Raw genomic sequence first — 24,472 nt, 5'->3', positions numbered from 1 at the left:
TATAACCCACACACACCTACACACTCATGTATCGATCTGATTGTTGGATTGTGTTGTGCAGTAAGCAGGTTCAGGTGTATAACTGTGGCTCCTTCCACCGTCAAGAGAATAGGCAAGAGGGCCAACCATGGAGAATAGTAAGACACTTCATTATTTCTAAAACTACGCTATATTGTTTGTCTAGAGAAGAGACACTATTATGTAATTGTGATGAACTGAGAGAATATTTATGTAGCACTGTGATTCATTAATCACGTGCTGCCTTCCCTGCTCCTATGTGTTTACCTCTTTCCCTTTCTGTCTTTAACACCTCTCTCTCCTCCTCTTTCTTCCTGTTTTTATAATTCACAACAGATGTGTATTGAAATACAGATTGAACTTGTATTTATAACACTTGGATAATGAGCTTTTCAATAAAGTGTTTCCCATTCTCTACTGGTTGAAATATAGTGTAATGTGATGAAATACTCCACCTATCCTGTGTTTACCAGATCAATGCAGATGAAGGGCATTAGATGTTGAGATGAACCGGTGTTAAGAGTATTTACATGATGCATAGGAAGTGGAGTGTAGTGTTTTTTTAACATTATATTTCTGAATTAACTAGTTAAATCCTGTTTGTAGTCTATTAGTTACAATGTGTCACCATTGATGTCCCAGGACCAAGATTGGTAAACACTGTATAATTGTAATACATACATGCAGACACGGCGTCATTCAAAGACAGGAATTTGATCACCTCAAAGACATTCATACCTAAACTGCACATTAATTTGCCAAGGTAGAGTACATGATCAGTGAATATATTAAATGTACAGGCTACAATGTGGGGATCTCATGCATGGTAATAACTACATGTATATTTGACTTGAATCCTTGGCAAAACATGATATTATATTCTACTCAATCCATAGGCTTCATTAATGTCATTCAGGCTGTTTTGAAGTTGATACAACTGGCTATGATAGCTAAGGTTCATAGCTAGGTTCTGAACTAATATGTATACCAAACATTTGGGTCCATACAAAGATCGGCTAGATTGCTAGTTACACATCCATGGGCATACAGGGATTTTAATCATCCACTGCATAATAAGCAGTGCCGAACCGATATTAAGTTTAAGATGCGATGGAACGGTTGACTGATATTGATTTATTTAGTGGGGGCTAATATATATTTTAGTTCTAGCGATGTTCCTGATTCCTACCCTTTAACTTTTTGTCTGATAATAAAATATACATTTTACTCAACTGCGTTACCCACTCCAGTCAGCAGATGGCGGTCTGGGAATTTATGGTGATGCTGTTGGTGTGACGTATAATCTAGTGGACGGAACTCTTCTTTCACCAGCAACAGTAAGTTATCCACCTCGGTAGCTTGCTAGACAAAAAAAGCTGAACCAATAAAGCTCTTCAGACGCTTTCGTGTTTATTAGCCACTGTATTTTAAAGACACTTATTTTGTCTAGTTAGTTATCCGATTTAATTTAATATTTACGGCGTTGTTGTTATTAGTCAGCTAGCAGTCTGGTTAAGTTAGCATTAGCATAGCTAACATCCGCGACCATGCGGTCACTAAGCTACTCTCCTTCTGCTAAAGAAGAGGTGTATATCACAGTAAAACAAGAAGTAGAGGCCGTTACTGTGAAAGAAGAGGAAGACGCGTTCAGAGTGAAAGAGGAGGAGGATGTTACAGTAAAACGAGAGGAGGATGCAGTTTATAGAGTGAAAGAGGAGGAGAGAGAGATGACTGTTACATCGAAAAAGGAGGAAGAAGAGGAACCTGGATATCTGGGCCCGGTTTTCCGAATGCATCTTAAGGCATCCAATGGTTCTAATGATGAATTTAGCCAAAATGTGATTTTGAGAAACCGTTCCCTGACTAAAACTAGTAAGTACTGTCTTAAAAACAGAGGCACAAACTCTGCAGTTGAACTGATGTTTGGTGTTAAAGCAGAAATCTGCAATTGCTACATTCATGTTATGACTTTTAAATAATGTATTTATAGCCATTGATTCTTGAAGAATATAACACATGCTTCATGAGCTTAGTTCAGCTGTTGTACCCCATCAGAACCCAGAATAAGCTTGTTCTACTTTAATGTTTAGAAACAATGTAAATAAACACTGTATCGCCTCAAAATGTCAGCTCGGGGATGTGAACTTGCAACTGGTTACTAGTCCAACGCTCTAACCACTAGGCTACCCTGCTGCCTCAACATGGTTAAAACTATAATGTTGATATCAATGATGGTCAGGCCTTGCATCCATAGGTCTGTCTGTAGTTACATTTCTCCAACCCCATAATCATTTAATTACCAAAACAGTGGTGAAATGACAGATTTGTTACTGTTTGAACTGCAGATTGCTGGATTGTGTTTTTTTTTTAAACCACAACAAAATGGCTGCCCAGAGACTTGGTAAACAGCTGAGGGATGGGGGAAGGAGAAGTGTAACCACTCTCAAATTCATAGAGAACGATATTGTAGAAACCATAACCCAACACCGAGCGACCTCGTCAAGAAGTTCAGACATCTTGGCGTAACAGTTATAAGGTGTTGACTTGACAGTCGCTGGACCCAGGTTTGAGTTCAGCTCAGTCCCTCCCCCTGAATTCAATACACTATGAATACAAGGACTGGCCATCCATGATTTCATAATGATAATTTAACCAGTTTTCTAGGCTATATAGTATATTCTAGAATTCATCCATGATGTCATAATGATAGTTGCTGACTTTTGCCTTATACCTGCAGCAAATGCCTCTATCCCATCTTCTGGCTGGGGTAGAGTACTTTAGGATTTTAGTTTCTGCGGTGTAACAAGGGCCTAACCCTTCTGTTTCTTCATAATGGCCCTTCGCGTGAGTTGGGTTTGTTCCTTCGTTCACGTTGTCACTCCCTTATTTTCCGGTCTAGTATGAGGCCTTGGATAGATATACTCCTATTTAAATATTCTGAGTGTTATGGATTCCTCCTGTATTTCCTTACCTTCAAGTCTCTTTTACCTCTGTATATATCAATACCTAATAACTTCTTCTATTGGTTATTATGCTCGTCAGCTAGTAGTCACTTGGAAACTAGTATTGGTATATATTTTGACACACAATGACAGTTTTTTATTTTACTAGGCAAGTCAGTTAAGAACAAATTCTTATTTTCAATGACGGCCTAGGAACAGTGGGTTAACTGCCTGTTCAGGGGCAGAGCGACAGATTTGTACCTTGTCAGCTCGGGGATTCGAACTTGCAACCTTTCGGTTACTAGTCCAACGCTCTAACCACTCGGCTACCTTGCTGCCCCAAATATTCTTTAATTGGTCATTGGTATTCTCACAGCACTAACGCTAGATTCCGAATTCCAATATCCTAATGCACTTCCAACTCTGTGTATGGACTCAATATATTGTAACTGGTACTTGGCTGTTTCCTTGTATTGCTAATCACATCTGTACTTGATGTCTCACTGTTTTACTGCCGCTTTGTCTGTGATCAAGAGGTGTCAAGACCCCTGTGTTTCAAATATGGTTCTCGTCTAACAAAAAGCGTATAGTGCAATAGTAAATTTACCTATGAGGATTCTCCATATGAAGTCTTTCTCATATGTCAGTGAGGATCTTGCCTCTCTTATGATCTCTGTTCTCTTTAAATCAAATCACATTTTATTTGTCACATACACATGGTTAGCAGATGTTAATGTGAGTGTAGCAAAATGCTTGTGCTTCTAGTTCCGACAATGCAGTAATAACGAACAAGTAATCTAACTAACAATTCCAAAAAAACTACTGTCTTATACACAGTGTAAGGGGATAAAGAATATGTACATAAGGATATATGAATGAGTGATGGTACAGAGCAGCATAGGCAAGATACAGTAGATGATATCGAGTACAGTATATACATATGAGATGAGTATGTAAACCAAGTGGCATAGTTAAAGTGGCTAGTGATACATGTATTACATAAGGATGCAGTAGATGATATAGAGTACAGTATATACGTATGCATATGAGATGAATAATGTAGGGTAAGTAACATTATATAAGGTAGCATTGTTTAAAGTGGCTAGTGATATATTTACATTCCCATCAATTCCCATGATTAAAGTGGCTGGAGTTGAGTCAGTGTCATTGACAGTGTGTTGGCAGCAGCCACTCAATGTTAGTGGTGGCTGTTTAACAGTCTGATGGCCTTGAGATAGAAGCTGTTTTTCAGTCTCTCGGTCCCAGCTTTGATGCACCTGTACTGACCTCGCCTTCTGGATGACAGCGGGGTGAACAGACAGTGGCTCGGGTGGTTGATGTCCTTGATGATCTTTATGGCCTTCCTGTAGCATCGGGTGGTGTAGGTGTCCTGGAGGGTAGGTAGTTTGCCCCCGGTGATGCGTTGTGCAGACCTCACTACCCTCTGGAGTGCCTTACGGTTGAGGGCGGTGCAGTTGCCATATATACCTTTTTACAGGGGAAGTTCGCAAGTTTCTGGAGCTGTGGCTAAACCACACTTTCACACTGACACTGCCCTGCTGCTTGCACCGGCCGCTTACTCGGGGACTGTAGATTGCTTACACTGAGTGCTTACTCGGGGACTGTAGATTGCTTACACTGAGTGCTTACGCTGGGATGGTAGATTGCTTATTACGTCATCTTAGACCTGTGTCTAAATGGAAGCTTCTTATTCTAAATCTAGGTCATGCACTACTAACTCCCATTCTGCTGCTTCCGTGTTACTGTTGGCTGATTCTACTTAATGATACCAGCTGGTTGTTTCTACCACTTGAGGCGGCGTAGGTGGCATGTCAAGCGTCAGCTGGGAGAAGTCTATGATAGGTATCTCCTCTGCTTCCCCCTGTTGTCCAGTTTCTGCAGGTGTGGTCCATGGTTCCATGAGGTCCTGTGAATGCCTTGTGTTGCTGTCCCCATTGCTTGATGGAGTGGGCAGATTCTTTTAATCTCTTGTCACACCAGATATACGACATCCATAACTAGTGGTTTCCTCATTAGCATGGAGGAGTTTATGCAATGAAATTGCCCTCGTGCCTCAATTTTAGAAAACACAAAGGGGCCTGTATTGTAGACCAAAAGTCTTCTACCACACTGCTTAGAGTTTCAACAACATGAATAACTTAATTCTAATCTACAATCTTAGATGCTACTACTAATGTGAAAACAAGACAAAATATGACTTCTTGCTCATTTTAAGACAATAATTTTAACATTCATTACAGACATCAATTGTTGTACAACATCATGGCTATGCTGTTGGCATCAACTTTTACACTGGATTACCACTGTTGTGGGCCTTTAATCATCGGTCTGACTTTGTTGTTCACACAGGAGAGAGACGTGACTATCGTGGATCCTCTGGGGAGCCTCAACAACCTCATGATGCTGAGGAGACAGAGAAGAGTCTCTCCAGATCAGAACACCTCAATAAACACCCGCAGAGACCCACAGGGAAGAAATCTCACTGCTGCTCTGACTCTGGGAAGAGATTCACATCATCAGGCATTAAAATTCATCAGAGAACACACACAGGAGAGAAATCTTATAGCTGTGGTCAATGTGGGAAGAGATTTGCTACATCTGGCCACCTGACTCAACACCAGAGAACACACACAGGAGAGAAACCTTATAGCTGTGATCAATGTTGGAGGAGTTTTACAACATTAATCTCTCTGAAAGTACACCAGAGAACACACACAAGAAAGAAACGTTATAGCTGTGATCAATGTGGGAAGAGATTTTGTACAACTGGCCACCTGACTCAACACCAGAGAACACACACAGGAGAGAAACCTTATAGCTGTGATCAATGTGGGAGGAGATTTGCTACATATGGCAACCTGACTCGACACCAGAAAACACACACAGGAGAGAAATCTTATAGCTGTGGACAATGTGGGAGGAGATTTGCTACATCTGGCAACCTGACTCGACACCAGAAAACACACACAGGAGAGAAACCTTATAGCTGTGGTCAATGTGGGAGGAGTTTTAGTCGATCTGGAGATCTGACAGTGCACAAGAGAACACACACAGGAGAGAAACCTTATAGCTGTGGTCAATGTGGGAAGAGATTTGCTTCATCTGGCTCTCTGACTCTACACCAGAGAACACACACAGGAGAGAAACCTTATAGCTGTGGTCAATGTGGGAAGAGATTTGCTTCATCTGGCTCTCTGACTCTACACCAGAGAACACACACAGGAGAGAAACCTTATAGCTGTGGTCAATGTGGGAGGAGTTTTAGTCGATCTGGAGATCTGACAGTGCACAAGAGAACACACACAGGAGAGAAACCTTATAGCTGTGGTCAATGTGGGAAGAGATTTGCTTCATCTGGCTCTCTGACTCTACACCAGAGAACACACACAGGAGAGAAATCTTATTGCTGTGATCAATGTGGGAAGAATTTTTGTCGATCTGGAGATCTGACAGTGCACAAGAGAATACACACAGGAGAGAAACCTTATAGCTGTGATCAGTGTGGGAATAGATTTACTCAGTCACACAGCCTGATACACCACCAGAGAATACACACAGGAGAGAAACCTTATAGCTGTGGTCAATGTGGGAAGAGATTTGCTTCATCTGGCTCTCTGACTCTACACCAGAAAACACACACAGGAGAGAAATCTTATAGCTGTGACGAGAGATAATCTGATAAAAGATCTCTGATCAAATATTAGAAAATACATACATGAAGGAGTTGTTTCATGATTTCAATGAATTAATGTCACAATGTAGAATTTTTTAACATTGTAGTAGGTGTATTGTAATGATTTCACAATGTAGAAGCCTAAACGTGTGCCCACTTATGAATTGATTTCAACATGTTATGGATATTAGCCTAAAGGGGAAAAATCCAGGCTCTGAAATGGAAGAGTACTATCTATGTAATTTTACAAAAATTTACAAACAAAAAAAGAGTTTGGATCAAATCAAATTTATTTATAAAGCCCTTCTTATATCAGCAGATATCTCAAAGTGCTGTACAGAAACCCAGCCTAAAACCCCAAACAGCAAGCAATGCAGGTGTAGAAGCACGGTGGCTAGTAAAAACTCCCTAGAAAAGCCAAAATCTAGGAAAAACCTCTAGAGAGGAACCAGGCTATGAGGGGTGGCCAGCCCTCTTCTGGCTGTGCCGGGTGGAGATTATAACAGAACATGGCCAAGATGTTCAAATGTTCATAAATGACCAGCATTGTCAAATAATAATAATCACAGTAGTTGTCGAGGGTGCAACAGATCAACACCTCAGGAGTAAATGTTTAAACTGGAGCAGCAGCACGGCCAGGTGGACTGGGGACAGCAAGGAGTCATCATGCCAGGTTGTCCTGAGGCCTGGTCCTATCTCGTTAGCACAAAGGACGCACTGATTGGTGTCACCTCGTTAGTCAGTATGTGTTCCACCTGTGCTGGCTTGTCCATCTCATTGGTGAGAAGGTTTTTCACCTGAGCTGGTCCAGGTTCTATTTAAGAGTGTCTGGTCCAGTGCTCCAGTTGTCTTGATAGATGTGACAAATCAACACCTTTAGTTGCACTACTGTTTTGGTTTGCTTCCTGTTTTTAAGTTTGTTGTGGGTTTTTCTTTTGTTTGCCTCTTCTTGGGCAGATTTAGTGGGTCTCATGGTGGGTGTCTTTTAGGTCCCAGTTGTTGTTACTAGTCAACTTTCAGTGGACACTGTTAGAGCAAAACTGCAAGATTATGTTATTGTACTTTTATTGTATCAAATGGTTGTTTTATGCAACAGAATAGAGGGTTCTTAGAACTATTGTGTCTGTGTTCCTCTGACGATGGGCCTCTGGGAGAAAACACTGACAGGAGATTTACAATGTCTTTTGGCTGATAAAACCTAAAAAGACAGTATTCCAGATTATGAGTTAATGTTTCTGTTCTATATGGTACCAGGGAGAGATGACCCCAGGGCCAGACCCTGGTTTCTACACAGAGTACTGTTTTTACAGCAGATACTGTCTGCTGAGAATTATAAGTATCTTTCATACAAATCTGAACCTTGTGACCCGTTCTATACATCTGTTGTTGGTCATGTAGGTTGAAAGGGGTGTATCTTAGCTATAAAAGACCTTTGTACTTTTGTCTCGTGGCTCTCAACGAATCATCTGGGGGTGATTTGTTGACCAGCCAATATTATCGTAGAGCACTCAATTGATTCACTTTATATGTGTGTGTGTTGTATTGACCTGCTCCCTTATTAATAAGTGAATAAAGATTTAGTTTAAGAATAAATCTGACTTGTGTGATAAGTTTGTTTCTCATTTGATATTAAAGAAATTAACAACCACATTTGGCAATGTGAATCTTGACTTGGTGACCGCTCCTGACGACCTGGGTAAATCGTCCTCGAGGGATCCCTCAAACTTGGAATCTCATGGAGACCACACTTCGGGAACGGAGCAGATGGACCCACCTTAGACCTGAGATGCAGCGAGCAGATTCTATACACCTAGTTTTTTTTAAAGTGAGTTTTTAGAAAATCCTCGTAGGCTCTGAGTGTGTATTCTTATGTGAGGGAGCACCTTGGAGGCGTAAACAGGGCCGAGTCAGGATCTGAGTGTGTACTCCTGTGTGGGGGTGTAAACAGGGCCCAGTCAGGAGGCTCGGAGTGTGTATTCCTGTGTGGAGGTGTCAGGAGGCTCTGAGTATAAATGTATGAGTTGCATTATCCTAGGAACTAACCATGAGATAGAAATGTGAAAATATTCCTGCAGGTAAAAATATTGTTGAAAAACTAATTGATTAGGTATGTTTGGGAATAGCATTGTGTGACTGATATGAGAGTTGTGTGAATGTGGAAATGAGTCTTAATCTGACGTTTGGATAGTAACATATAGAAATATGCTTACTCAGAATATTGAAAATTAGATAATAAACGGGATGATATTTTAGAAAGCAGCGGAAGGTCTATAGTTCCTGGGAGGCTTGATTTTGCCGTGGTCTCTGAAAGGTTAGAGAACTGTTGAGGATCCTATGGTCATTGTCTGGGAAACAAAAGTTTATATTTTTATTCTGCTGGGAGTATGTTTGGAGAGCTGCTGTGTAGCTATGGAGAGTCCTTGAAAAAGCAAATGGAATGGTTGTCGCAAGTCGCTGAGAATTTCTTACGTTTTATATGGATTCTGTGAATATGAAAATATGATGAATTGTATGTGGGTATATTGATTACTAGAGATTTGATGAAGTATTACTGGCATAATCATTAGATACAATTTAAACAACCCATATGTAGATGAACGTAGGTTTTGCGTTGGTATCTTTAATGGATAATTGGATAAAGATGAGGTTTAAGCATCTAACTGGATTTTCTCCATCCCGGTACTACAGCCAACCTCAAGGCATCGTTTCCCATCGCTACACAAAAGCCGCGACCGTTGCAAAGCAACTACTTCAAGGTCTCAGAGCGAGTGACGTCGCCGATTGAAACGCTAACTGGCTAGCCATTTCACATCGGTTACACTATATTTAATGAATACACATTTTTCCATAAAGTTAGAGTGAACCAAAGTGTCTGACTAACTGATGATGTTGAAGAAGCGTCCCTTCCACTATATTATACGTCACAGTGGCAGAATCACCTGAAAGACGTACATCGCCATCTGCTGATTGGAGTTGGTATCGCAGTTGAGAAAATACTTTCAGACAAAAAGCTAAAAAGCGACTGCCCCTAAAAACCAACGCCTCCCTTTGAAAAAGGGCTATGTGTCATCAGAAACATTTATCATTGTGTAAAAATGTACTACAAAGTGTAGCTAAATATAATATCTTTGGTCATACCCCCTCAGCACGTGACGTCCAAGGACTTCGAATTATGGGGCGATATCAGGCCTGTCTGTTGTGGCCGCTATTTCACCCCATAATAGTCATCCCAAATTGGGCTGTGTATAACTACGTAAATGTCTCTCGGACAAGGTGACTTTCATCAATATACACTCTAAAAGGTAAAGGTTCCTGCAGTATCCTTTAGGGGTTCTTCAATTTGAAACTGTGGGGGAACCCCTAAAAGTTATTTGAAAAACCCTTTGTGAGAATATCTAAGTTCTTTGAAGAACCCCTTATCATGGTTCCTCAAAGAACCTTTTGGGGTTTATTTTTTAACTCCCTGTCCACCCTCCCTCCATTATGAAAACATATTATAATAATATTGACAATATTGACTTAAATAATTGTTTAATTAGTGGCACAACAAATGTGAATTAATATTTACAAAACTATTTACCAAACAAAACACATGACAAAATTGCAACATTTCTGCAGACATGTCAGACCATAATAAATAATACATTTACCTCATATAGTGCTTTTCATGACATTTAAAAAATATATACAAATAATGATGTACAATAAAAACAACATACATTAAAAATGAATCATAGTTAAACTAACAACATTGTAGACTTGATGCTAAATACAGATTTTTCAGCTTTAGTGTGTATATCATATTCACTTAGTTATGTTAGGAAGTTTGCCATCTTTATGACCAGCCCTGGTAACTTCACCCAACTTCTCCTATCCCCAGAACACAGTAACTTAACAACATAAGTGTTTTTCTGACATTTTGGGGAAATTTAAGGGAAAATTAAAAAAATACAGCCCTAGCAGAGCCCCAAGTCCCATGGAGACGTCCTCGAGGGCGTGGATGTTCTCCCCATCAAAGGCCAGCGGGATTTCACTCTCTTGGTGAAATGGATTTCCGCCGATGTGCAGTAAAGGAGTGAAGAGCGGTGAAATCTGTGTCAACAAAAGTAAGAAAAGATTAATACACATACAATTAACAAAGACCATAACAAATGTTCAGCTGTAGTTTTATATAAGCATGCACACCTATGTTTATGAAGAAACAGATGAATGGTGCATAAGCATACCTTGTCACGGACATAAAGGCCACTCGGGTCCTGAAGAGGTTGGGCAAGAGCAGAATCGCTGCTGTGGTCTCCAGTCCTAGTAAAGCATTGATCTTACTACACTTGCCAGTTTTATTACAAAATACATTAGAGAAAGGGAAGGAATACCTCTTCTGTATTTTCCTTCAGGGACTGTCAAAATAGCAGGATGATGTCCTCACCCCTGCCTCGCCTCTCTACCTCTGCTAGTCATTGAATTCTCTTTTTGTCTATATCCATTCAATGGACTTGATTCATTTCTGAGATGTTCTGAAAAGATAATTAAGATAATTAACGCGGACATGTAACGTTTCCAAAATGGGATAGTATTGTCCATGTAACGTTTCCAAAATGGGATAGTATTGTCCATGTAACGTTTCCAAAATGGGATAGTATTGTCCATGTAACGTTTCCAAAATGGGATAGTATTGTCCATGTAACGTTTCCAAAATGGGATAGTATTGTCCATGTAACGTTTCCAAAATGGGATAGTATTGTCCATGTAACGTTTCCAAAATGGGATAGTATTGTCCATGTAACGTTTCCAAAATGGGATAGTATTGTACATGTAACGTTTCCAAAATGGGATAGTATTGTCCATGTAACGTTTCCAAAATGGGATAGTATTGTACATGTAACGTTTCCAAAATGGGATAGTATTGTCCATGTAACGTTTCCAAAATGGGATACTATTGTACATGTAACGTTTCCAAAATGGGATAGTATTGTCCATGTAACGTTTCCAAAATGGGATACTATTGTACATGTAACGTTTCCAAAATGGGATAGTATTGTACATGTAACGTTATGCCCCCTTGTGAGTTAATAGTGTTGATGGCTGTAGCAGGCTATATAAAGAGAAAGACCTCCATTGACGATTCAGTTCGTTGTACATCTCGTCTGGACAGGTCACCGTCCTTACCTAGTTAGTTAACGTTTGCTAGTTCATTATCACAAAACTGAGAACTGCTCTAGATTGGAAACTTACGTTAATGAGTGTAAAGCCATGTTGGCTTTATGGAAACGATATACAATATATGGGAACGAATATAGTTGAGGGAAATAATGCAAACCTTGTTGTGCCTAGTTAGGACATAACGTTATCTAGCTAGATAACCGAACTGTACTGTAGCTCATACAACGCCGACGGTCAAACCCGGCTTTCTAATATTTACGGTAATTAACTATAGTAACGTTACGGAAGATATTCACAGAAAACCATCATTGTCTTCGTTATTTATTATTAGTATGTTATATTATTGTAATTATTATTTCTAGACATATTCAGAGGCAAACATCAACCCAACTTAACCTTTTTATCTTGTTGTCGCATCCAAACTTGTCACCATCGTTTTCAGTTGTAATTGCGAAGTTCCCGGGAAAAGTCCAGCAACAACGGAGGTTCCTCGATGAACCCACCTTCTAACAAGTTCTTTGAAGTACCTTTTGGGGCTGTTTTTCATTGACCAAGAACCCTACGGTTCTTAGGGGATCCGAGAACAACTCCAGTTGAACCCTTCATTTTTGGAGTTGTAATCGAATCTATTTACTCTCAGATTCAAAACATGATGATTAGCATCAACGAACTGATGTTGAACTGGGCAGTCAGCTGCTGCTGCTCCAATACAGTAAGAGGTGAGACGTGAACTGATGTTGAACTGGGCAGTCAGCTGCTGCTGCTCCAATACAGTAAGAGGTGAGACGGTGAACTGATGTTGAATCATGATAATTACGTTAATTAAAATTAATTAGTGAAACTGTTAAAAAAAAATTGTGTATGGCATATTAAATATATTAGGCTATTATTATCATATAGAAACATCATGGAATATTGTACATCATATTAGCATCAACATACATTATTGTTTCATTAGATTTCACATAATAAAGATATTTCATATTTAAAAGTCCAGAAGTCAGAACCCATCACCTGCTATGTAAAAGAGACAGAAGAATGCACAATGGTCAATGCTATCTGGGATCCTTGGGACATCCCTACACTAAACCCTACCTTAACCATTGTAAATGTCAACTTCAACGGGCTAGTGACTTCCCAAGGATCTTTCTCTACCTGAAAATACACAATCTAAGTGATTAATAGTTGGTATTCAGCAGTCATAAAGCCTTATTTCCTTTAATGAACTACTGAAATAGTGATTTTGTCAGACAGCAGCTCTACACTTTATTGACTGACTGATCCATTCATCCTTCCATCCCTCCTCAGCCTTCCTCTCCTCTGAAGACCCAGTGATGGTGGAGCTCAGTCAGAGAGCTGTTGAGGGACTGGTTAGGAAGAACACTTCTACAGCCAGAGAGGTGAGAGGTCAAAGATGGTAAATATTTATGTCCCCTTAATGGTTCATCACATAAGCAAAAGGTAATATGTTCCATCATCCATGTTTATTTACATTAGTACAAATTGTCCACTGATATTGGTGTAATTTCTCACCCCTTTTGGCTGTATGAAAGTTCATTTTCCCTCAGACACAAACATTTGTTCTTTGATATTATGTTTACTTTACCCCACATCTCTTTACTTTGCTTATGCATATTTGGTGGCTTGACTGCGTCCAAGGCCCATCCTGTTAGATCTGAACCTAATGGAGCGATCGGATGACAGAAATCACATTTAGGTGCCAGGTGTAACTGAGGCCATAAATGCTCCATATCCATTACTTTGAGAGTTTTATATAATATTACTAAATATATTTCTTTCTGTGTTGCAGGGGCAGTCAAGAAATGGAGCGGCAAGGCCACAGAACATGACATAAGCAGAGCTGTGGGAGACCACCTCAAGCCCCTGGTAGAGCCGGGGGTGGTGTTCACCACGCCTTCAGCAGGCTGGGAAAAGTGGGATTGATCTGTTTGATCCATTTGTCTGTTTCAGTTTTCAGTAGTTGAATCCTTTGATGTATTGTTCATTTAAACATTTTTCATTTTCAACAAATGCACTGGGTTGGTTGAAAAGTGATACTAAACTTACATACCATGCACTGAATTGATACTGTTTTTCATACTAAGATGGACCATGCGCTATAATGACAAGGTAGAAGACAGTGGTGAGGTTTCTCTTCTGTGTATACTCGCTGGTGTATTCTCTTGTGTAGTTTAAGTGAATCTGATCTTGAGTAACTCTTCCCACGTTCAGAGCAGTGGTGAGATTTCTTCCCTGTGGGTCGCTGCAGGTGCTTCTTGAGGTGTTCTGATCTGGAGAGACTCTTCTCTGCCTTGTCAGCATCATGATGTTGTTCTCCTGTGTGAACAACAAAGTCAGACAGATGGGTAAAGGCTCAAAACAGCAGAAATCCACTGTTTATTTGAGTTAAAAGGTGATGCCCAGAGCGTACCCATGAAGTTGTACAACAATTGACGTCTGTTAAATTATTTGACAAATGTCTTAAAACAGTCAAGTGAGCAACAATTTTGTTTTCACATTAGTAGTAACATCGATGATTGGAGGATAGAAACAAGTTATTAAAGTTGCTGAAACTCTAAGCAGTGTGTCAGACGACTTTTAGTCTCCAATTTTGGCCCTTTTCTGTGTTTAATAAAACTGCAGCACGAGGGCGGCGCACACACAATTTGGTTGCAGAAACTCCTCCCTGCTAATGAGGAAACTGCTAGTTATGGATGTAGTATATCTGGTAATGAGGAAACCACTAGTTATGGATGTAGTATATCTGGTGATGAGGAAACCACTAGTTATGGATGTAGTATATCTGCTAATGAGGAAACCACTAGTTATGGATGTAGTATATCTGCTAATGAGGAAACCACTAGTTAATCATGTAGTATATCTGGTAATGAGGAAACCACTAGTTAATCATGTAGTATATCTGGTAATGAGGAAACCACTAGTTATGGATGTAGTATATCTGGTAATAAGGAAACCACTAGTTGTGGATGTAGTATATCTGGTAATGAGGAAACCACTAGTTATGGATGTAGTATATCTGGTTGGAGCAAAAAATGGTGAGCCAAGATTTTAGTTTTTCACAATGTATTCTGAATATTACAGCGCAAGATCAGGAGAGCTACTGAAGGAAACTCACATTAAGCTCTGTGTCTATTCACTAATTCACCACCTTGGCGACACAATGCTGACTGAGGTATGAGTAAAACATGACATATTGTTTCCTAACCATTCACAATGCTGACTGAGGTACGAGTAAAACATGACATATTATTTCCTAACCATTCACAATGCTGGCTGAGGTACGAGTAAAACATGACATATTATTTCCTAACCATTCACAATGCTGGCTGAGGTACGAGTAAAACATGACATATTATTTCCTAACCATTCACAATGCTGACTGCGGTACGAGTAAAACATGACATATTGTTTCCTAACCATTCACAATGCTGGCTGAGGTATGAGTAAAACATGACATATTATTTCCTAACCATTCACAATGCTGGCTGAGGTACGAGTAAAACATGAAATATTATTTCCTATTTGTAAAAATGGCAAGGCTTTAGCTCAGGGGGCTTCTCCATTGTTGAGGAAAGCAGGGGAAGTGTTGCGAGTAACACAACTGCCTGAGATGTGGGGGAAGGGAAGCTGCTCACTGATTGGTTGTAGTGACAAGGGTCCCTCCAGAAATCTATCATTATTCCAACTGACATGTCAAATTCACAAATTCTACAGCATAACGACAGTTATGTCTTAAGTGTAAAACTAACAATGACTCAATAATCCTTCTGGGAATGTTACGATGTCATAAAGTTATGGGAGGAGTTCAAAAGTTGGCTGTCAGAAGTACAATGTAAATTTAATTTAAATAGGTCTGTCTGCATATTTCAAGACATGGCATATGTACCTGATGGTTGGATGATACTTTTCTAATCAGTCATCTTAAATATTATACTTCAAACCTGGAAATCAACCAATCCTCTGTTGTTAATTCAATAGAAAGGTAAAATGGCTTTATTATCTAAAAGTTGAAAGTGACGGAGAGAAATAAAATGGTGCTGATGCGGCGCTGGAGACGGGGGTGTGTTCTAGTGGGTCTGGGCAGGTGTGATGTAGTTAATGGAGATGGAGGTGTGTTCTAGTGGGTCTGGGCAGGTGTGATGTAGTTAATGGAGATGGGGGTGTGTTCTAGTGGGTCTGGGCAGGTGTGATGTAGTTAATGGAGATGGGGGTGTGTTCTAGTGGGTCTGGGCAGGTGTGATGTAGATAATGGAGATGGGGGTGTGTTCTAGTGGGTCTGGGCAGGTGTGATGTAGATAATGGAGATGGGGGTGTGTTCTAGTGGGTCTGGGCAGGTGTGATGTAGTTAATGGAGATGGGGGTGTGTTCTAGTGGGTCTGGGCAGGTGTAATGTTTGTATGATGTCGTTTGTATGTTTTGTATTGTTTATAAAATATCAAATACAATATTTTAACATTTCCAATGCAAAGTAACACCTCACACTTCTATTTTAGGAGTTATTACATTAAACCAATCAGAATTCAGAAGAATGCCAAAGTCAGGTGTGAAGTAATATACAGGACCAGCCTATTCCCTATGATGTCAACTACAACATAAATAACTTCAAATGTAGAACTTTAAGTTAAAAATTATTTGCGCTCATGACTTGGGTGATTAAAGTAAACCACAGTTTTGGAAATATATAATGCCATCTAACCAAATATCAAAGAATGTTAGCTATATGCAGTTATCTTAGCCAGCCAGCTAACACGAGCTATTTAGCCAACTAGCTATTAGTCTAACCAGCATAGTACAGTTATGGTCAGCGAGACCAACTACCGGAGACCAGTTAGAACCCAACTAACAGTAAGCCAAGGTGGAAAAAGTTACAAAACTCCCGTAGTCTAATTCACAGAAAACATGCTGAAAAGTAGTGATGGGGAAACAAAGCTTCCTGAAGCATTGGCTCTTTTCCAGCCAATTGTGTCAAAAATAGGTTCATTACTCAGACACAGAATTTAGAACAGCCACATTAGTATAGATGAAGCCCCGCAGCGTAGTCTTTATGTCATATATACATTTATAAATAATAATGAGTAGTTATTTCTGATGCAAGGTGATTTGTAAATTAGTCAGTCAGCAGCCACCTGCACTGTCGGCTGCAATGTCGAACGAGCCCAAATTAATCAAAACCAATCAGGTGTTCAACGAAATTATTCTTCAGACGTCATTGATCACGTGCTGCTGATAAAGGGACACTGCTTTGAATTATACCGCTTAGCGACTTCAGTACATGCCTCATAGCATGAGGCATTAACGTGGTTAAGTCTCAAACTTAACCACGTTCCTGCTGAAGAACAGGAGGTCTGCTGGATGGAGAAGGAAGCTCTCGTGAAAGAGGTTGAGGCTGTTACCGTGAAAGAATAAGAGAAAGACGTCTCAGTTAAAGAAGAGGAAGACTCGTTCAGAATGAAAGAGGGCGACGACGTTTCAGTGAAAGAAGTGGAGGGGGAGGTGACTGTCTCATCGAACAATGAAGAAGAGGAGCAAACTGGATATCTGGGCCCGGTTTCCCAAACGCATCTTAAGGCGTCCGATGGTTCTAACGATGAACGGGCCCTGATTAACACTAGTAAGTACTGTCTTAACAGAAGCACAAACTCTGCGGTTGTTGAACTGATGTGTGGTGTTAAAGGGGAAATTTGCAATTGCTACATCCATATTGAGTAAATTATTTATTTATAGGCATTGGTTCTTGAAGAATATAACGCATGCCTTATGAGCTTAGTTCAACTGTTTACCCCATCAGAACCCCAAATAAGCTTTTTTTACTCCAATGTTTAGAAACAATGTAAACCAACACTGTATAGCCTCAACATGGTTAAAACTATAATGTTGATATCATGGATGGTCAGTCCTTGCATCCATAGGTCTGTCTATGAATTTGAGTAGTTACATTTCTCCAGCCCCATCCATCTTATTACCAAAATAGTGGTGTAATTACAGCTTTGTTATTGGTTGAACTGCAGATTGGTTGATTGATTGTTGTGTGGCTTTTTTAAAGGGGCCACCTAGTTTTTAAACAAACAAAATGGCTGCCCAGAGACCTGCGCTGTGTTAGAATACTCATACTAACCGTACTATTTGTGATGTTAATGGAGTATATAGTGTGCTTATTGGTCATAGTATGATGTAGTTAGTATGCCAAAATTCGTTGTACTAAATTCGCCAAAATATGACATATACACGCAGTACTTTAGGGTGCATAATGCAATTCTTCAGGAAATGGGTGTGGCTTCACATCATTTTCAGATTTGAAGAAAATGGTGGAAAATAATGGTGGAAGAAGTTCAACGAGAGCCGATACAAATGACCTGCTTTAAATAATTATGACAAATGTTAAGAACATTTTAAGGAAATGTAAAAGTAATGACTTTTGAAATAAGTTACTTTACACGTTATGTTAGCTACACTATCCTTACCAAACGCATAGCATATCTTTACAGCAGTGTATTGGTATGTTAACTAGCTACCTAACGTTAGTTGGCTACTTATACATCAAACTTGCTAGTCTAGTAACTATATTCTAACTAACTACCCAATGTTTGTTGAACTGATTAGAGAGCAGAAAAACTGATGGATTTAATAACAGTCAACACATGTTGAATATGGCCGGTGTCAGTGGTTTCTGGTGGGGTAATATGGTAGAAACATTTGAGGCATTTGTAAGTTCTATTCTTCAAAAATCAATGGTTATATAGTAAATGGGTCTTTCTATAACTGCCAGTGTAGATTTCCTGTTGGGGTCAAATTGTTAGAGCTGTTAAGTCATTGTATAATATTCTGGCAATTATTTTCATGCCATTACATTAAAGGTGAAAGATTGTATTTTTTTTAGCAAGGTGTTGCTTAAATAATGTTGTGTGCTAATCGTTAGTTAGCGGGCTAGCTAGCTTACTAAATGTATTAAGAGTCAGAGTAAACGTAGCTAGCTAATACTGCCTGGTACCAGTGCTGTTGTAGGCCTAGAGAAGCATGTTTGTGCAACGGTATCTTATCAGAGAGGAGTAGGCGAAGTATGAATATGTTGGCTAGCTAGCAGGCTACATGAAGTAAGAAAACAACATGTAATGTAACATCTAATTAGGATCAACTGGAAATACTGACCATCACTTTGGTTCCTACCATGTCTTCTTCGCTGAGGTTTGTCAGACTACACTCATCAGGTGTATTGCTGCCACCTACAGTAACCAAAATGCAAAAAAATGGGATTAACAAATCTTACTAATTACCTAAAATAAACACGAACCAAATTCACTCCACGACCCTGAATTTCGAACAAAAATGGTACTATTCAGATCCCCACACAGGTTCATGAACCTGAGAGGGCTGGAACGTCTAAATTCAGTTCTCCCTGTAACATTTTGTCTGAAGTCCTGGAGATCCAGAAATCTATTTGCCGCCTTCACAATGATGTCAAGCTTCTTAGATGTTTTATTAGTTTAGTATTAATGAAATGTATCAGTGCGGCAGTGAGGGAAATGCAAACACAATTTTGTTGTAGAAACTCCTCCAAGCTAATGCGGAAACTGCTAGTTTTAGACGAAGGTTGCTAATACTTTATTAATGCAATTTATCACTTGTGCTATAAACACAACAAAGTCCACCTTGTTCACTATTAGTGTGTTGGGATCCTTCTCCTGCATGGCTTTACTGTAGACTGTGGGACATCCACTACCTTCTCCTCTCTTCTCCTTCAGCTATTTTCACTGCCTCCACATAGGATACCTGCTGGATGGGCCTGATCATCCTAGCTACTGTGACATCATTCATCCGTACAGGGCACTCCGGGAACGTGATTCCCATCACAATTACAACATGCTTCATCTGACTACGACATATTTATTCCTTCAACAAACACTTGCAACATGTCCAACCTTTTTTACAATTGTAACACTGCAGCGGCTTCTGTAGATCTCACTTACCCAGGTTTTACATCAGATTGGAGAACCACTTCACCAAACCACAGTAAAACCTTGCGTCTATCATTTGTTTTAATCAACATGCATCTTCCTGAAATGTTATCCCTAAACCACAATAAGCTTTCTCCTTTTGTGCTGTTGACACACAATCAGCATCATACTGCTCCTGGTCACTCGAACCAATTCCACTTCACCATCTTTGAGACCGCAAACCGGTCACCCCAAAAAAACATCCTTGCTGATAATTCCCACTCTGACCATAAACTGCTTTTCATTACCAACTTTAGCCCTTTTCACTCCACTGTTCTTCACCATCGTCCACTCTGTATCGGTAGTCATTTAGGCAGATTACCTTAGTGTTCTTGTGCACAGGGACTATGGTGTTCTGCTTGAAGCATATTGGTATTAGACTCAGACAGGGGATGAAAATGTCAGTGAAGACCCTTGCCAGTTGGTCAGCGCATGCTTGGAGTACACATCCTGGTAATCCGTCTGGCCCTGTGGCCTTGTGAATGTTAACCTGTTTAAAGGTCTTACTCACATCGGCTGCGGAGAGCGTGATCACAAAGTCGTCTGGAACAGCTGATGCTGTCATGCATGTTTCAGTGTTACTTTCCTCGAAGCGAGCATGGAAGTAATGTTGCACGTCTGGTAGGCTCGTGTCACTAGGCAGCTATCGGCTGTGCTTCCCTTTGTAGTTTGCAATAATTTGCAAGCCCTGCCACATCCAACGAGGGTTGGAGCCGATGTTCAAGGGGTATATCAATCTCCCCAGGGTAGCAGTAATACATTTAGATATTTGTCCACAAGGGGATACCCCTCCCATAGGTGGCTCATTATTGGGATTCATGGCTGATTGCTACCTGTAGCTCACTATGAAGTGTCTATTGATACAGGTAAAGGGCCCTGTTGGAGATGGCTGGTTGGTAGCTGAGTCGAGGGAACAAGCAGGGTTGGACACAGCCATGTTATTATCCCACACAGTCTCTGTGGTTCATATAAACCCCGTTCCTGGGAATTAGATTTGATTACAAATCGTCCCAGTCTGTTACCACAGAAGGGGGTCCGTTTGTCCCATTTCCAGCTAGGTTGCGGTGCTTTTTCATTTCCAGAGTCTTTTTATTTTGGCACTGTCCATATGTAGCTTGTTTTTGGTCACAGAATGGCTTAATAAGTACAACATTTTACCTGGAGCTAACTATGCAGAGCATAGGACATATTGAATGACTAGCTTCCCTCCAAGTCTGAAAGCACACGCTCTCCAGTAGGCTTAAATTAAAGATACGGAAAATAGGAGTGGCAATTTCGTCCGCTATTATCCTCATTCATTTTCCATCTAGATTGTCAGACCCTGGTGGCTTATCATTGTTGATAGACAACAATACTTTTTTCACCTCTTCCACACGGACTTTATGGATTCTAAATTACAATGTTTCTTTCATAATTTGGTCAGATACACTTGGAAGTGTAATGTCAGCATTCGCTGCTGGTATATCATGCCTAAATTTTGCTAATCTTGCCAATGAAAAAAATCAGGGAACCAGAGATCAAAATAGCCGAACCATAAGAAGAAAAAAAACTCCTCCTCCCGCTGCTGCTGGCCTTAAATTCTGACGTTATGCTCCTGAAGTTTCCAGTAATAGACTACAACAGCAGTACTACTGATCTGGTGCCAGTTATGATTTTCATATTCACATTTTACTGGAACAGTTAAATTTTTTAATCGTATCTCAAAATCATTGTCTAATCTATATTCTATATAAATAGAAATAAACATTATTTAGATTTATATAATTTATTGCCATTGCCAACTATGTAAAAATAGCCTACCTAAAGCCAACAAATAAAAACATCTAGAAAATATCCAGATAAAATAACTCACATTGTCTGAGCATGGCCTGTCTACATAGTTGATACACTGTTTAAAGTTCTATCACCTAGGTCTGTCTGAAACAACATGATAGCAACATTGTATAAAATATTCTGGGCTCTCAGTTTCCCGCACCAGTGAGTTTGGGACAGACACAGCTGTAGGCTACTTGTGAAAGGGATAAGAAGTAATCAGGTATTGTTTGACATTTCCGCTGGATCAGAGCATTACATTTTTTCCCTTTCATGTCGAGTGGTTATCAAGAGTGAGAGCTGGAAATATTTTACTCTAATCAATAGTTGCTCACAGTATTTGTAAGACTTTGTTTACTTGGTGTTTGAGGTGAAGAAAAAATTACTTTGAGAAGCTCCACAAGTCATTAGTGGTGGTGCGTAAATACTATCAGACATCCCCAAATAGGTGCATCGCCCTCTGTTTGCTAAAATGCAATTTGGTTGCAGAAACTCTAGTTATCCCAATACCATAGACCTACTGTAGGACCCATAACTTCACCTAACAACAACCATAGACCTACTGAAAGGTGCCTATATTGGAGACCAAAAGTTGTCTGGCACACTGCTTAGGATTTCAACAACTTCAAAAACGTATTTCTTGCTTACAATCATCGATGTTACCACTAATGGGAAAACAAGACAAAATATGACTGTTGTTCACTTGACTGTCTTAAGACGAATGTCTAATTCACATTCATTCCAGACATCATTGTTTGAACAACATAATGGCTACGCTGTTGGCATTACCTTTTTACAGTGTATTTTTGCTGTTGTGGGCCTTAAACCACCTGTCCTGACTTTTTGTTCACACAGGAGAGAGACCTGACTATCGTGGATCCTCTGGGGGGCCTCAACAACCGCATGTTGGTGACAGGGCAGAGAAGAGTCTCTCCAAATCAAAACACCTCAAGAAACACCAGCAGAGACCCACAGGGAAGAAATCTCATTGCTGCTCTGACTGTGGGAAAGGTTGCAAATCTTCTTCAGATCTTAAAATACACCAGAGAACACACACAGGAGAGAAACCTTATATGTGTGGTCAATGTGGGAGGAGTTTTGTTCAAGCTAGCCATCTGACTAAACACCAGAGAACACACACAGGAGAGAAACCTTATAGCTGTGATCAATGTGGGAGGAGTTTTACTACATCTAGCATTCTGACAGTACACCAGAGAACACACACAGCAGAAAAACCGTATAGCTGTGGTCAATGTGGGAGGAGTTTTTCTACATCTAGTGGTCTGACATTACACCAGAGAAAACACACAGGAGAGAAACCTTATATGTGTGATCAATGTGGGAGGAGTTTTGTTCAAGCTAGCCATCTGACTCAACACCAGAGAACACACACAGGAGAGAAACCTTATATGTGTGATCAATGTGGGAGGAGTTTTGTTCAAGCTAGCCATCTGACTCAACACCAGAGAACACACACAGGAGAGAAGCCTTATAGCTGTGATCAATGTGAGAAGAGTTTTCCTGTATCTAGCCAGCTGACTTCACACCAGAGAACACACACAGGAGAGAAGCCTTATAGCTGTGAACAATGTGAGAAGAGTTTTCATACATCTAGCCAGCTGACTTCACACCAGAGAACACACACAGGAGAGAAGCCTTATAGCTGTGATCAATGTGGGAGGAGTTTTACTACATCTAGCCAGCTAACGTCACACCAGAGAACACACACAGGAGAGAAACCTTTTAGCTGTGATCAATGTGACAAGAGATACTCTGATAAAAGATCTCTGATCAAACATCAGAAAATACATACATGAAGAAGTTGTTTCATGATATCACTGAAATGTCACAATGTAGGATGTTTTAACATTGTAGTAGGAGTGTTTTAATGATGTCACAATGTAGAATGTTTTAACATTGTAGTAGGAGTGTTTTAATGATGTCACAATGTAGAATGTTTTAACATTGTAGTAGGAGTATTTTAATGATGTCACAATGTGGAGTATTTTAATGATGTCACAATGTGGAATGTTTTAACATTGTAGTAGGAGTATTTTAATGATGATCTACCTTATCGTTTGCCTTGTTCAATTGATTGCAGCATGATATGGATATTAACCTCCGGGGGAAATCCAGGCTCTGAATTGAAAGAGTATTATTAAACAAAAAGTGACTAACAAAAAAAAAAGAGCTGTGTTACACTTACTGTGTTGGTGACCCACTTCAATCTACATGCAGCACTTCAAAATGTAGTGAGCTGTTTTCTTCAAGTGGAAGAAAAATGCATGTAATATGATAATTGTTGCAGATGTGTGTGTATATATATATATATACACACACACACACACATGAAAACAGTATAATAAATTGGTCTATAATCAATTTTATTAACAATCTGACATCACTCCAGTATTTCTTGACAACATTTCAATTCTAATTGTCTTTATTCCCATACTGGGCAGTCAAATGTTTGCGTTTAGTCAGTGAGTTGCCATGGATCACAATTTATTTTGACTGCAAGGTTTTCCTGTATTGGAGATTTAGTTTTGTTTGGGCTCGTTCCAAGGGCACGAGAGTTCTAGAAGCTAGTGAGCTTTAGGATTCTATAGAAAGAAAAATGAGAAAAGATACGATTGTATATTATTATTTAGAAATGAGTGGTTTTTTTTTCTTGTTTTTAATTGTTGATAGCCAGTAGACACTGTTTATATTGGTGAAGGTGAAGCATTGTAGTTGATTATAATGTAAAATGGGAGTTGTTTTCTGGTGGTGAGCAAACTTGTCCAACACAAATATAGAATAGTAGTGGTGGAATGACAAATTTGTTATTGTTT

At 39.7% G+C, this 24,472-nt stretch overlaps 2 protein-coding genes across 2 annotated transcripts; both read left to right on the top strand.

Moving 5' to 3' along the window:
* Positions 1-1,312: 1,312 nt before the first annotated feature.
* LOC109885067 (zinc finger protein 2 homolog) lies at positions 1,313-8,266 on the top strand. Its single transcript, XM_031818748.1, has 2 exons — positions 1,313-1,890; positions 5,331-8,266. The coding sequence occupies exons 1-2, from the start codon at positions 1,566-1,568 to the stop codon at positions 6,653-6,655; spliced, it is 1,650 nt and encodes a 549-aa protein (XP_031674608.1). The 5' UTR covers positions 1,313-1,565; the 3' UTR covers positions 6,656-8,266.
* An 8,775-nt stretch (positions 8,267-17,041) lies between these two features.
* LOC116366887 (gastrula zinc finger protein XlCGF17.1-like) lies at positions 17,042-24,032 on the top strand. Its single transcript, XM_031818749.1, has 2 exons — positions 17,042-17,446; positions 22,494-24,032. Exons 1-2 carry the CDS (start codon positions 17,284-17,286, stop codon positions 23,453-23,455), a joined length of 1,125 nt encoding a protein of 374 aa, XP_031674609.1. The 5' UTR covers positions 17,042-17,283; the 3' UTR covers positions 23,456-24,032.
* Positions 24,033-24,472: the final 440 nt, after the last annotated feature.

This window comes from Oncorhynchus kisutch, unplaced genomic scaffold (assembly GCF_002021735.2).
Source record: "Oncorhynchus kisutch isolate 150728-3 unplaced genomic scaffold, Okis_V2 scaffold1605, whole genome shotgun sequence".
Taxonomy (NCBI): Eukaryota; Metazoa; Chordata; class Actinopteri; order Salmoniformes; family Salmonidae; genus Oncorhynchus; species Oncorhynchus kisutch.
The sequence above is the reverse complement of the archived record's forward strand: the minus strand, read 5'-3'. Positions and strand labels throughout refer to the sequence as shown.